The 14,415-nt window shown below is 47.1% G+C and overlaps 2 protein-coding genes across 11 annotated transcripts in view; one reads left to right on the forward strand and one right to left on the reverse strand.

The window, feature by feature from the left end:
* The window catches only part of KY (kyphoscoliosis peptidase), a 28,138-nt gene extending 22,657 nt beyond the window's left edge, over positions 1 to 5,481 (forward strand). For both annotated transcript variants that reach the window (XM_032698085.1, XM_032698084.1), the window contains 3 exons: positions 1,742 to 1,930; positions 2,446 to 2,636; positions 3,497 to 5,481. In XM_032698085.1, the coding sequence (XP_032553976.1) occupies positions 1,742 to 1,930; positions 2,446 to 2,636; positions 3,497 to 4,404 (1,288 nt within the window). In that variant the 3' untranslated portion in view covers positions 4,405 to 5,481. The remainder of the gene's footprint in view (positions 1 to 1,741; positions 1,931 to 2,445; positions 2,637 to 3,496) is intronic.
* A 3,275-nt stretch (positions 5,482 to 8,756) lies between these two features.
* The window catches only part of CEP63 (centrosomal protein 63), a 39,674-nt gene continuing 34,015 nt past the window's right edge, over positions 8,757 to 14,415 (reverse strand). For all 9 annotated transcript variants that reach the window (XM_032697604.1, XM_032697603.1, XM_032697600.1 and 6 more), the window contains 4 exons: positions 13,903 to 13,989; positions 12,208 to 12,413; positions 11,373 to 11,670; positions 8,757 to 9,260 (listed from right to left, as the gene is read on the reverse strand). In XM_032697604.1, coding sequence (XP_032553495.1) covers positions 9,102 to 9,260; positions 11,373 to 11,670; positions 12,208 to 12,413; positions 13,903 to 13,989 — 750 coding nt within the window. In that variant the 3' untranslated portion in view covers positions 8,757 to 9,101. The remainder of the gene's footprint in view (positions 9,261 to 11,372; positions 11,671 to 12,207; positions 12,414 to 13,902; positions 13,990 to 14,415) is intronic.

Here is a 14,415-nt window from a genome sequence, read left to right on the forward strand (position 1 = left end):
TCTCCTACTCTTTTTGAAGCAGAAAAGCAACTCTGTGTTTAACTTCATTGCTACACCAAGCAAATGTTGCCAAATGTTTCTTAAGTCAGTTCTTCCAGTCCAGTTCGTATTTAGGCCATCTTCCACCACCACCACACCGCCACATCCACAAGCTCTAGAGACCTTCCCCATCTCTTCTCTCTGCCTGCTTAATTTATCTGTATAAACTCATTTATACAGGATCACTCTTTTCACCACTACAGAACTGCTTTTTTAAAGGATGTTTAAGCCTGGGGTTTTGCCTATTACTAGAGAGGTCACTGTCTAAATGCTCCAGCTTTTCTTCTGGGAACTTTGAACACATCCAAGCACAAACTCTTCTTGCCAACGTTCACTGTAATTGAGAGCAGTGAGAGCCAATGGCAGAACCTGCCCCTTAATGTTCCCTCTGAATATCCCAGCTAACAAGAATGTCTAGAGGAGCCTGGAAGGATTAGACACCAATCCCCATGAAATTAGTGGGAGCATGGTGCTTAGCTCCTTGAAACTCCCAGGATCAAATCTTCCCTAAAGTTCCCGGGCCAGCGCCTGGTCTCAGTTACATCATGCAAATCCAAGCTCTCACCAGTCTCATCAGTGGAGTTGCTCCAGATTTTCTGCCCAGCTCCACGATAGAATTTGGCTCACAGGGGACTGTGGGCTGGCAAGGGTTTTCCAGACCCCCTGCAGCACCAGGGTTCTCCGTGGCATTCCCTGCAGCCTGGCCACATTTGTTCTGGGTACCCACGTAACGGGCAGTGCCCCACTGTTGCTGCTCCCTCCCCTCCTTTGCTGAGGTGCCCACCTTCCCTCAAAACCAGCATCCTCTCCATGGAAAAAACAGTCCTTCCTACAAGCAGCACTGCACTGCCAATTGCCAGCCAGTATCTGTTAGCAGACCTCAACTTCTTAACAGCCATGCTAATTATCTTCCCCATAAATATCACTTTTTTTCCTGAGCTAAACCCATGGTATGCAGACAATCTTGCTTCAGAAGCCTGCACAGTTTATTACTTAAGGTAGTTGTTCTATTTAGCACACTTTTCAATAAGGAAGAAAAATGTCAATGCTGTCCTACACAAAAGACAATCCTCCAAGTGAAGCAATTTTAGATTAATGCTGAAATAAGATGCCAGTGTTAGAATCCACTGCTATCATCAGCGGAGAGCTTATTAACACAGTGCTTATTTAAATCTTATTTACACATCCACACAGGTATTCATTATGTTTTTAGAAAGAGACTATTTAATCATTTCCACCCTGGGCAAGCACAAGCTCACTCTTTCAGGAAACTAAATCAGCATCCACAGTCCCGTGAGGTCTGAGATACCTTAGCTGGTGTCAAACACCAGGCCCCCCGTCACAGGAGAGGAACAGACTGCACTTTTAATTTATAATTACATGGGCTAATTGTGGACAGCATCAAAGGGATTCCACTGAGTAACAAGACAGAGAGCAATTAAGCCCACTTTATCTTTGTCATCCTCTAACAGTGCTGAATTGATGGTGCATCAGGCAAAAAGAGAGGGAATATGCAAAAACTGGGAGGGAAAAGGCAAAAACTCCAGTGGGACGCTCCTTCTGAGTCTGTGTGCAAAGGGTGCAAGAACAAAGAGCCCAAACAGCCCTACCCAACACCTCAGGCATCATCACCTTTTTTCCTTCCACAGAAGTACCTGACAGGTGTAAAACAAATCTGCTGCATCTTATCATTCCCTCTCAGTATTGCAGGGGTCCAGTGCAAGAAGCTGTCGGGACACGCCAAGGGACACGGGTACAAGATAGGGCAGACCTTCACAGGGAACTCTGACCACGCCTGGAACGCTGTCTACATTGAAGGAAGGTGGCATTTGCTGGACAGCACCTGGGGAAGTGGTTCTGTTGATGATTCCTTCACCAAGTTCACCCACAGGTAAAGAACCACTCTCTAGGTTAATACATAAACCCACCACGAAGGCACAAAGAAAGCTGATGGGTTTGGCAAACCAAACAGGGACAAACTTTAGGTGCCACAGGAAGACCCAAAGCCCTGACAAGGTACCAGGGCTGCCTATACAGGGGATAGAGCATGACCTGTAGAAAGGCAGCAGCCTGAGCAGCAAGCCACAACCTGCTAAAGGGCCACTGGTTCCTCTTATCACACGTTCAGATTTTTGCAATTCTCTGTGGCGCTCGATTCACGGCTTCTGTGAATCCATTTCAATCAACACCCAGGGCCTCCCTCTTTCTTCAGGAGGGAGAAAGTGCAAATACCTGGGTTTTATCCCAAAGCTCAGGTTTCTTCTCTGCCTGGAGGATTTCAAACCCAGCGATCTCAGTCTGTCACCAGCTCAAAGCACTCCAACGTCCTCCTGCCGAGCCCACCATCACTGCGGGGGAAGAAATCAGTTCTTACTATTACTCATTAATTTCTTCCCTCTTTTCCAGGTACAATGAGTTTTACTTTCTGACTCACCCGGCTCTGTTCATTAACAATCACTTCCCAGATAACAGTAACTGGCAGCTCCTGAAACCCACCCTGACGCTGAAGGAATTTGAGAACAACATGCTGCACAGCAGCAACTTCTACACGTTGGGCCTGCTGGCCTCGCACCCAGAGACACCCATCATCCAAACAGGTAATACCCCATGGAACAGCAGCTGTGGAGCAGCTTCCCTCACTCATCCCACATCCAACACATGCTGCTGTGCCCTTCTTCAGGAATGCCGAGCACTCTGAGTCCAGCAGCTCTTTTAGCATAAAACCACTCAGGTACCACCACTGAACACCAGGGCCCATGTTCAAGATCACGTCCCTCAGAGTTTCCAAGAGCTGCAGGAATTTAACTGGATGTTTAATTTATGAGTGCTGAGAACACAGAGTTAAAACTCTCTCAACAACAGAGTCAACAACATTTTAGGACTTAATGAAGTCTTCAAGCTGTTTGGGAACAGGTTCACAGGGAGGTAGAGTATCTCATACCTACATACTGGACTTTGAAGCTCCTGGGAGCAGCTACTGGACTAGTAGTTGGGTCTGATCACCTCTAATCAAGCCCTTCACGAGCACATGGGCTGATAATAAAATTACAGAATCCCAGAGTGGTTTGGGTTGGAAGAAACCTTAAAGATCATCTCATTCCAACCCCCCCTGCCCTGGGCAGGGACATCTTCCACTAGATCAGGTTGCTCCAAGCCCCGTCCAGCCTGGCCTGATGGCAGTTTCAGTTATATTTCACACAGGCTTTCATGTTCTATTGGACCACAGCTCCATTTCAGTGGACCTCAGAACAGGATAAATGCACATCTCCAAAACAAAGGCCACTCCTTTTTGAGGGCCACGGGTCCAAGCTATGACCTGCCAATTACAGCTCTTTGTTCTACTGTTAGAGAAGCAGCAATTTATTTGGACAGATTAGCCTTCCCAGAACAGGGTGTACATGCAAAAATTGCACTGACACTCCTATGCACTCTTTTTTTTTTTTTTTTTATTTCCTAGTAAATGGAAAAGCCTCTGTATCCGTGGATTGCCGCTCTGGCACGTTATTTACGTTTAAGCTGAAGGGAACAGATGAACACGGTTTAATGACTTTGAAAAAACACGGAATGAAGCTGGATATCTACCCACAGGAGACAGGGAGGCACAAGCTGGAGATCTTCGCCAAGCCCTCCAAAGCTGAGGCTTCGGACGGTGTCTACAGCTGCGTGTTGGAGTACGTGGTGGAGTGTGAGTCCGTGGACGAGGCCGCGCGCTTCCCAAAGGACCTGCACCAGCCCGTGGGACCCAGCTGGTTCTCGGAGCGCCAGGGCTTCCTGCGGCCGTCCCACCGCGAGCCCACCGTCCACACCAACGACGGGCGCTGCTCCCTCACCTTCACCCTGGGCAAGGACATCAGCGTGCTGAGCTCCCTGCACGCCGACGGCAGCGGCCTCGCCGAGGACATGGGCCGGCGGCACATCATGCAAATCCGCCGCGGGAACCAGATCGAGCTCAAGGTCCACCTCCCGCACGCCGGGAACTTCGTGCTGAAAATCTACTCCAAGAAGAGGTCGGATCCCGGTAACTACGACTACATCTTCAACTACCTCATCACGTGCCTGAACACGGAGGTGAAGTGGCCGGCCTTCCCCCAGAGCTACAGCAAGTGGATGGAAGACTACGAAATCCTGGAGCCGCTGTCGGGCCTGCTGCCCGCCAACCGCAACGTCCAGTTCAAACTCAAAATGCACGGCATAGCCAAGGTGCTGGTTCAGGCTGAGAACACTTACCCTCTCACCCACAACAGAGGCTGCTGGGAGGGAACCTGCAACACCTCGGGGTGCAGAGAGGTGTTTGTGATGGTGCACGAGAACGCCAACCACAGCTTTTACTCACACGTCCTCAAATACGAAGTTGAGACCCAGTAATACTCACTCCTTGCTCTTTCACTCACCTGCATGAACCAACCTTCCCAACGTGCCCCAGGCCAACACAGCTTTAGGAGATCACTCATTCTCTCAGCAAAATCTGTTCTTTCAACAAATGGCAGGACAACACTTGCAGGCTTTTGCAAGACCACGGGCTCGAAGACGGTCAAAGAAACAGAAAATCCTGTTAAGAAGGGAGCAGCAGTGGAAGACATGAGATAAAAAGCTCACCTATGTTTCAGTAATACTGTCCAGACAAATATCTTGAAGAAAACAACTGACTGTCTGGCCATAGGTCATTCTTTGGCCCAGAGTGATTACTGGTTTCCAAGTTATGGACCATAAGAAAAGTCTTACAAGGGCTACTCCAAGAAGAATTCACTTAGTTATGGGGCCCGACGAAGAAAGTGCACCCTGGTTTTGAGCAGCAACATTGGGCACAAGGAACTTCAGGGTATTTAAACTGAGTTTCTGTATATCTTTAGTCAAGTTGTGTATCCAAGGAGAGAGAGAAGTGTTAGGAAGAAGATACAACATGAAGTTTCCTTGTGCACTTCATTGTCTTACAGATTTAAGTGATACTGCAAAATTGCTTTTTACATTGACTCTTGAATACAATAAATATTTACAATATACAATAATACAATTGTATATACAATACAATAATTTTTACCTTTTTATATTACAGTATTGTAAACACTTTTTCTGCTGTAATTATATCTCAAGCATACAGGTGTTTCCATAACTAAAACTACAGTAAAATGGAGAACAACCACTCCTTACTCCAGTCTGTCTACGCAACATTGCAACTAAAAACTGATGGGGTTCTGTGGGATAGCAAGCTGAGTGACATTATTATCATGTAAAAACTACTTGGTGCTGTACTCTTGTAAAAAAAAAAAACCCCATGCACAAGGAAAGGGGGGCTTCTAGTGAATCCCACCACAAATGCATGTCCTAAGATGGAGCAACATTTTCACAATTGATTCAGATGTCAGTGAGCATTAGCATGACCCAAATGATACTATGTTTGAGCTTGAATTGAAAAATAAACCTGTTATGTTTTTGCACTCTGTTTCCTTGACCCAACAATATGAATTCTCTTCACAAAGCTGCTGCATTTTCCACACAAGAAAGGTGGGTTATTCCTACACTCCCTCCTCCTCAGTGACTGGGTGGCAGGAGTTATTCATGCTGGCGCGGGGCTGCCCATCTGCAGGAGGATTACTCCCACGTTACTCCCTCTACCCCAGCACCCAGGATTGACCTCCTGGAGTACCTGGAGCCAGATTCAAGTATCAGAACTCTCTGTGAGGACACAGGATGCTGCAGACACGATTTGCAAGCATAAACACAACATGTAACCTAACAGGGCTTACTCCAGGGTGCCGGGAGTACAGCAATGCTTTGGGGGTTTTTTGTACTTGGGAGACAAGGGGGCTCCATATGTGACATAAAAGTAGGTTCTAAGTCCTCCCCCAAACAGCTAAGTGTCTTTGCCCTCAAAAACTGGTGGCAGCAGCTCCTCCCTGCAGGAACACTAACAAGCCTTGCAGCTCAGCAGGCTCTGCTCCCCGGACACCAACACAGACTGAACAGCACAGATGCAAGACACACTCGGGGATTTTTTGATTACCTAAGGACCTTGAAGGCTAAAGCAAGTATTGTCTGTCAGCACAGACAGCACTGGTTTATTTTGGTGCCTGGCAGAAGGATACTTTTTTCTCAGATCCCACTTTTCAGATCAAGGAGGACACACTGCAGCAGCTTTCATTTCACAGGTCACGCTGACCCAGTCAAACACATCACTTCTTACAATGGGAGGATAAGGAGGCATCCCAGAGAGCTTAGGGACTAAAGAAAACAACTTCTTCCACATAACAGAGTCAAGGATACTGAATCACAGACACCCTTTGTGGAACCAAACACTTGATGTTCACTCACAAACAGGCAGGAGTAGCTGGCAGACACAGCACAGCCTCTCCGCACAGTGACACTGCTGCGAGCGTGGCCCCTGGTCCTCATCTCAAAGACTCACTTTCACAAGGTCTCCCTCTAACCCCACATGCTCTATTTCTGTCTCCAGATGGGAGGGGCAACAAAAAATTACCCCAAAGGAGTAGAGAGGACAGTTTATACAGTATTGCCCCCTACGTAGCACGACCTCAGGGACGAATCCCTCTCCCTGCCATCCAACCCTGCAAAACCCAGGCACCTGCAATTACACACATCTACAGAGGCACAGACAGACTTTTTAACTCCTCCACGTAAAGGGTGACCCAAAGCACCGCCACACCCACAGCAGAACATTTCTGGCACAATGAAGACAGAGAGAGCCTGCACAGCTTCCCACTCTGGTGATGTACAAAAGCAAGTACTGCGAACAAAGTTCCACACTTTTGTCTCAGACAGAAAACAATCATCTGGCTCAGCCCTGAAAATGTGCAAGAAATTCTTTAGTGCTATCGAAGGCATCAGTTCAAAGACACAGAACCTCTCTCCTGCTTCCTTAATTATAAAGCTTCCAGGGCCAGGTGATTATTCTAAGGTAGGTTTGACACTGCAAAGGCCTGAAAAACCCTGCAGCCCCAGATAAAAGCACCTCAGAAGTCTGCACTTGCTGTGACATCTCCCTCCGGGATAAACACGGTTTCTTCTCCTCCCCCTCATAAAAAATGTGCATTCTTCAGCGCAGCCAAGGCTCCAACACCAGGAGAACAGCTCTGGAACAGACTTCTCAGTTATCTTGGGACATCTGCAAAGAAAGAAGGTGGGAAGGACAGAGCACACACACCAGCACAGAGAAGGAACTCAGCAGTTCCCCTAAATTTTACTTTAGGTCACTTTAGTTCAAGGTTTTACAGCCTAATTTCTCAACAAAGCTACTTATTACAGGTATTAGAAATTGATAAACACTGTAGGATTATAGCTGCTAATTAAACAAATGGATCATCTTCAGTCTTGCTCTTCCCTTCTACCAGTGTATCTAAAGGAAAGGAATATGGAAGAGAACACCAGTAATGAGGCAAAATGCCTTCTAAACTTCTGGAAACACTGCATGATGCAACACTTGATAGCTAACTTAACAAATCCTCAGGAAATATAGTGCTATTTGGGAGGTATCATTTAAAAAATTAAATTGCTGGCATCCCTAAGGACTTGAGGAATCCCTAAGGGTTCTGGCATATCACACACTGGGTGCACCTAGAGGTTGATCTGCAAAGAGGAAACAGTTTGTTCTATTCTGCTGTTCAGTTTTTATCCAAATGCCCCATGGCCAACACGTCCTTATTTGAGATCTGGACAGACAAGGTGGATGTCCCAAAACCACTTACCTGTGGACAGCTCTGAGGAGCCAGTTGTGGGCAGTTCAGCACTTCATTACAAAGGCTGCACAAGGAGAATTCAGAAGGGATTTGAAGGTTTTATCCTGTGCAAAGAACTCCAGAAGAAAGCCAAAATAAAAGGACTTTTGGATTCAAATGTCTTTGAACTCCGGAATGCAGAGTTGCATGACCAAGTGCAGTCCCAGTCTGCAGCCAGGCATCACCTTTGCTGGACTCATCTGCCTCACCTCATGCTTGGGTTTTGCATGTGTGGTGCTTTTGAATTCCTGTTTATTGACAGCATCAAGCTGCTCTAAGACAAGCTGAAGCTGATAGAAGGGAACAGGAAACTTATGGACACAGACAAGGGATGCCTCTGTCCCAAGGTTTGCCTGCACAAAACCTGAGCAGGCTCAGACACAGGAGAACTGCAGAGAGCCCCTGGAAAAAAGCAAGTTCTTAAGAAATAAGTTCTGTTCACTCATTAATAACTTACTTTCCTCAAGGAAAGACCAAATATATTCCCAAAGAGAGGTCACAGATGCATTTTATTGCAGCAGTTCAACTGGACTGCCAAGATTCCAACCAGGCTGACACCAGCTCACACAGCAGCTGCTCTGTGGATGAACCTCACCTGTTTGTGGGTTCTTCTCCCATCCAGTGTCATTGCCCATTCCAACTACTCTCTTTTCCCAGAGCCATGACCACAACCAGAACTCAGCCATTCATTCCTCAGCTATTTTGCAGCACTTCAAGCACCGTGCATGGCAAGATAAAGGCACCAGATACTACACAGACAGCAAAGGGCAGAAGTTGCATGAACCAGGAAATACTAAGAAATTCCACTAAGGGCAAATTAACTGGAGAAGATGGAGGTAGCCTAAAGGAAAGAGGAATTATATTCCTTGTTCCTTGAAGAACACAGCTATGCTGTGATGGAAAAGGTGTTGATCCAAATTCCAGATGAGAAGGCAAGATAAGCCACCAGAGATTCACTTTGTGCATTTGCATGAACGAGAAAAAAGGTGTTTGTCATTCTGGTTTATTTCAGTGCTTTTACATGTATAAAATATACTTTAAATACTTTACATAAAAATTAGCAAGTGGTTTGCTTCTTAAAAACACCAAAGTCTTTGTGAGCTCTGATGCAGGTCTCTGACCTACCAAGCTGACTAAAATGTTTGTGGTGTAACACCTTTCATCAGAACAAACATGTTAGAGAGGAGTTCCTTTCCCTGAGCTCCCATCCTGCTGATTCAGCTCCAAGTGGGAGACATGGCCTCTCAAATTCTGATGGCAAGTGATTTATAGGCACCACCCCAGTCACAGTTTGGAACCGCATATTCCAGCATTCCAATTCCACAAGAAACATCACTCCTGGTGTTCAAACCGTCTCACTATCTTTGCACTCTCTTTTTTCAGTTCCTCAATGTGAGCGTTCAGACATTCCAGGATGTGCTGGGATCTCACCTCTTCCTCTTCCAGGTATCTTGCAGCTATTGATCCAACAGAAGCTGTAGGCAAGGGGCACTAAAAGGGAAACAAAGGGATATCAGGTATTCCTTCATTCCAAGTTTCAGCCAGAAACACCACTGATCTGCAAACCACACAACTGAACACGCTCCTGAAGGGCTCTTGGGTCACTTCCACCTTATTGGGCAGAATAAGCACTCAGGTCTCACACCTGTATCACAGGTCATGTCCCTCCCAACAGCCAACAGTCATTGCTTTCAACAAGCCAAGATTGCCAAAAAATCAGTACTAAAGAATCAGGGCTAAAGAAGGTCACTACAGAACACCCAGGGTTTTCTCCTGGGCGTTAGTGCACCTCGAGGTTTACATCCTGCTCCTCGTCTCCTTGAAAATCTCAGTGAGCAGCACCACCTCAGAGTTTGGGTTCCAGGGAAGGGAAAGCACTGCCAGACTGGGCCAGCACTGCTGTGTTTTATATACCTCCTGTTCTTCCCTGAAATAATGGGCTTCTGGTACAATCCCACAGGCAAGTACAGACCAAACTCTTCTCACGGCTCAGGGAACAGCACCTCAGTCCAGCCAGCAATGGTCAACAAACCACAGCAGATTCTTTCCTTTACAGTCAAGAACTATTCCTGCTCCTCACATCACTTACCACAAGTTATTAACTTACAAAAACAACATTGTAAACCAGGCTTAATGTACAAGTTGATGAAGAGAAGCCTCCTGCACAGGGGCTGGCACGTGATATATAAGGTTACTAAGGGGCTGCTTTCCATTACAGACAATTTGCCTTATTGTCTTGGCAAGAGAAAGTTAGTGGTTATTTCCAAATCCTGGAGTCTTGTGGTTTTCAGGTCTTTTATCAACAGCCAGGAACAAAGGGAAGCAGAAAAAGGCTGCAGATAACAGGCAAATCTCTCCCAACCCCACTACTGCCTACTGACGAGAATTTCTCCTCTCCTGATGTTAAATGAACTGATTTAAAGACCCTGGACCCGACCACGAGCAGGGAGTCCCAGTCAACACCAGGAAAAATATCTGTATTTCCTTAGAAAGCTTATTTCTACCTCTCAAAAAGCAGCATGTCCTCTTCTACTAAACACCAAGCCCTAGAGCTTCTCAGACCCTGAAGTGGAACTGTTCACACTTAAGCTCCAAGACCACAACCTGAGGAGTTTCCATTTAGAATATTACGGTTCCCTGAGCTCCCAATATTGCTTTTTGGACACGCCCACTAACTACTCTAGTCTTGAAACAATCAAGTTTCAAGTAAATCTCATCAAGATTTACAGACCTTACAAGCCTCCACTTATCTGTGCATCAGCCTTAGAGCCTCTTCTCTGGGCTCCCCACAAAACAAAAATAGCTGTTGTCACTGCTAACAACACACAAACAGAGGAGAAAATGTTCTGAATGCTGCTAGGGCAAACATCTGGAGCAAGGATCAGTACTCAGCATTCTCCCCTCCCTGAATTACTACAGGAAGAAGTGATTCAGTCCAAATTTCCTGTATCTTGGGCAAGTGCTCCAGCAACTGAGCTGAGGTAAAAGGACAGAGAAACTGCCAACACTGCTCCCTACTAAAAAAGTGTGATCAGCAACTGGGGAAAATAGCAGCCTCCCCTTGTGCAGTGAAGCAGGGATTTCAGACTTTCCCATCAGCTAGGATAAGCAACTTTTAAGTTCAGTGTGCTGACTGCTGCAGCCCCACTCAGAGGGGTCAAACTCACCCTGTGCTTTACAGATGTGCAGCAACGAGTCACTCAGAGACTGTGAAACACTGAAACACTCAGCACTCCACGTCCACTCTGAGCCACTGCTACAGAGCCAGGCCAAAGGCTGAGGCAGAATTCAGAGGGGACACGAGCAGGTCGTGGTACACACTGAGGTACAGCACCAGCATGGAGAGAACCACACGCTCCTGGAATTAGGTGAGCAACAACACAAACACAGAGCCTTTCCCCAAGGAGTTCTGAGGAGCCACCACATGGATGCCACTGGCCAACTGTAACCATCCAGCAGTGGTTGTCCCTCCCTGTTTAATGTTCGTTTTATGCACACCATGCAGCCAAGTCATGCACTCAAAATCTGTCTCCTTTTGCCAGATGAGAACCCAGGTCTATTTTCAGCTGTTGAATAGCAACCAGCTCCTGTACAACTGCTTACCAAAGGCACAGATTCTCTCTGATGATTTGAGACAGGCTGCTTGGATGCTTCATCTGCAAAATCTTTGTTTCCATCCACCACATGGAGCAAAGGCTCTGCTCCCAGCAAGGCAGGTGACTCCTGGCAGTTCTTCCTGCTGGTCTGGGAGGGTGGCTCACCCATCTCGGGGGGCACAGGTCCCGTTTCAGCAGCCCCACATTTCTGGGGCTCCCCACGATGATGCTGAGCAGTCCCATCAGGCTGGAGATGTATCCTGGTTGCTTGTTCATCCTCCATGTGCTGTGCTTCTCGAGCTGTCCTGGAAGGCAGGTTTGAGCACAGAACTGAGTTTGCCTCTCAGCAGCTGAACTCCAGCAAAAACTCACACAGAGGTAACAATTAACAGAGATGTTACTAACAGCCCTGGCAATCCAAACTTGTTTCCACAGCACTTCCAGATGCACATCCAGTCCCTAGGGAATTCTCTCTCCCTCTTCTGCTACTGTAGATACCAAAAACTACAGACTGCACATCCTAAAACTGCAACAGAAAGGAGCGCAGCTGCCTGGGCCACATCTAATCCTGTCACCAAAAGAAGCACAGACTGCTGCTCAATCAGAGAGAGAGGCAAAGGCAGACAAAAGACAAACACTGCTGGCTCTGCAGAACACAAACCAGCTGGGACTCGAAGCTATTGCACTGCTGAAAGCACAAAGGCAGATTCCCAAACAGTCCTTGCGTTCTCCCAGACGCACGATGTGCTGGAGAGAGACACCACACACGCAGCACGTCGTTAAAACCCACACATCCCCACACCCTCTGCTCTCCTCCACGCTCGGGGTCGTGCCACACTCACCTGTGCTGCACAGCCCTGGCCTGGGGCTCTTTGCCTGGCTCCTGCTGGGCAGTGCCCTGGGGTTCATCTGGGCAGAGCCGTGCACTGACCTCCAGCTTTGCCCTGGTCTCCGCAAGGTCCTTCCGCAGCTGCTGGTTCTCAGACTTCAGCTTGTGCAGCTCGACAGCACAGTCTTCCCTGAGGGCTCTCAGGGTCACATCTTTTCCCTAACAGACCGAGAAGGGCTGAAGTCAAAAGTTCTGCTTTGCAGGACAACACAGTCAGACCCAGAGCAAAGGCCAGCAAGAGATTCCTTAAGGTCCATCCTCTAACCTCGATTTTGACTGGCAAAGCTTTCCAGGCTTTCCCGAGGGAAAATCAGTTATATATGCCTCACTGGGTCTGCATCCAGACAGGCTGTGCTGATCCACCTGGGAAAGCAAGTCTCTCACCACTGAATGCTTTTGAAAACAGGAAAATAAGGACCAAGAATAGTTCACCTGTATTTTAACCTGGCCTTTCTTTTTGAAACTCTGAACAACTTGCTTCTTCCCACTTCCTTTTTGCCAGTTCTATTAAATTTAGATGCTTCATACATTGTCATCACTGCTGTACCTAAGGACTTTCCAAATGTGCATTAGGACCACCTGGCCAAGATCAGCAGCTCCTGTTTCATGGGGCTGTGGAGATTTTTTTTTTTAAAGCAGATTTCTCACTTTGCACCCTGCTACCAAGTTTTTGGGAAGTCACGCAGGCAAAAGCCACCAGGCACTTTTCAAGCAGAAGTAATGGGCCTCAGGTTATTCGGTTTCAAATCAGCCCTCCAGAAAGCTCTGCTTTTTCTCCATCTCAACAGCCACAAGCTTCTGTTCAACATCCTCCCAAGAACCTGGCACATTTGACAATCACCCCAAACTAATACTAGAGCAAAGTATTTCCTTCCCACAGATCTGACAAGATAAAAGCTCTGCTATATTCCCATTAGGTTGTCAGCTGTCTGAATCCAGTCCTTGCCCCCTGGGAAGCATCCATTCTGCTTTAGGTGAGATAGAACTTGTAAACCAACCATTTCTTCCTTATTGCAGCCACTAAAATGAACCAACTCCAAGGTATTATTCCTGTCAAGGCTGCACCTTTTCCATGCAGGTTCTCCTTCTCCCCTCTGGCCAAGAGGGCCTCACCAAATCTCAGGAGTGCCACAGCAGCAGCAGCCCACCACAGGGCCCCTTCCTGGTGCACTATCCCAAGGCATCCAGCCCATATTCCCAGGCTGCAATCTGCCCTTGGACTGCCAGGGCCAGCCCTGCTGAACAGCTCCTCACCATGGGAGAACCTGTTCTCTCCCCGGTTATTTCAAGGACCAGAGCAGTTACAGCTTTGGGACAGGCCAAAAGGACATCACAGATTCAGAATGAGAGGTTTGAGGTAAGCTGGCATAAAATGAAGTGTAATAAAATGTACTACAAGCCATGGGCCAGAGCCCATGGAGAAGAAACAGATGATGGCTGTTCCTGCAGTTCTTCTCATCACTCTCTGGCTGAACAAACACTCATTATCTCTGCACCTTATTTCCTCACAAATTGCCCTTTTTACTCAGGTTTTAAGTTCACTGAACTCTACCACACATTTTGAGAGGCCTGGGCAAAGACTCTGACTGCTCCAGGGTGGGAACATACACCACCAGCCCCTTCCCATTTCCTGGTTCTCAATGCATACCTCCAGCACACCACACTTGGTTTTTTCCAGCTTCTCTGAGAGATGACGGTTTTCCAGCCTCAAGGTTTCCAGCTGGACCAGAACTACCTGAGGAGGTAAACAGCAAGCTTAGAAAAAGAAGAGAGCACATACCCATAACACCCTCCAAGCATTTTCCACCCTCAAATTCAAGCACAGAGCAAGATTTGGGCTGTTAGCTGTGCAGGGGCCCTACAGAGAAGGTCATAAAAATAACCATGCACAGTCATTTTCTTGAGTTTCCAAAGATGTCACGCATCCAGGTCTAGTTAGCATGAGTTCTGTGGGATTCCAAAGAATTCTGTGGGACTATCAGTTATTGGTTTGAAAAGCAGCAGCAAGACAGATCCAGTGAACACCATGGATTAGAAGATTCCATCAGAAAGGTCTCAAAGTCTTTGTTCAAAGGCTAAAGAGAGAAGGAAACTATGAACATAACTAAGAAGCAGGATGGTATTCCAAGCCTTCAGATCCCTTAAAGAGACAGCATGAGAG

This window comes from Chiroxiphia lanceolata, chromosome 10 (genome assembly GCF_009829145.1).
Source record: "Chiroxiphia lanceolata isolate bChiLan1 chromosome 10, bChiLan1.pri, whole genome shotgun sequence".
In the NCBI taxonomy this organism is placed as follows: domain Eukaryota; kingdom Metazoa; phylum Chordata; class Aves; order Passeriformes; family Pipridae; genus Chiroxiphia; species Chiroxiphia lanceolata.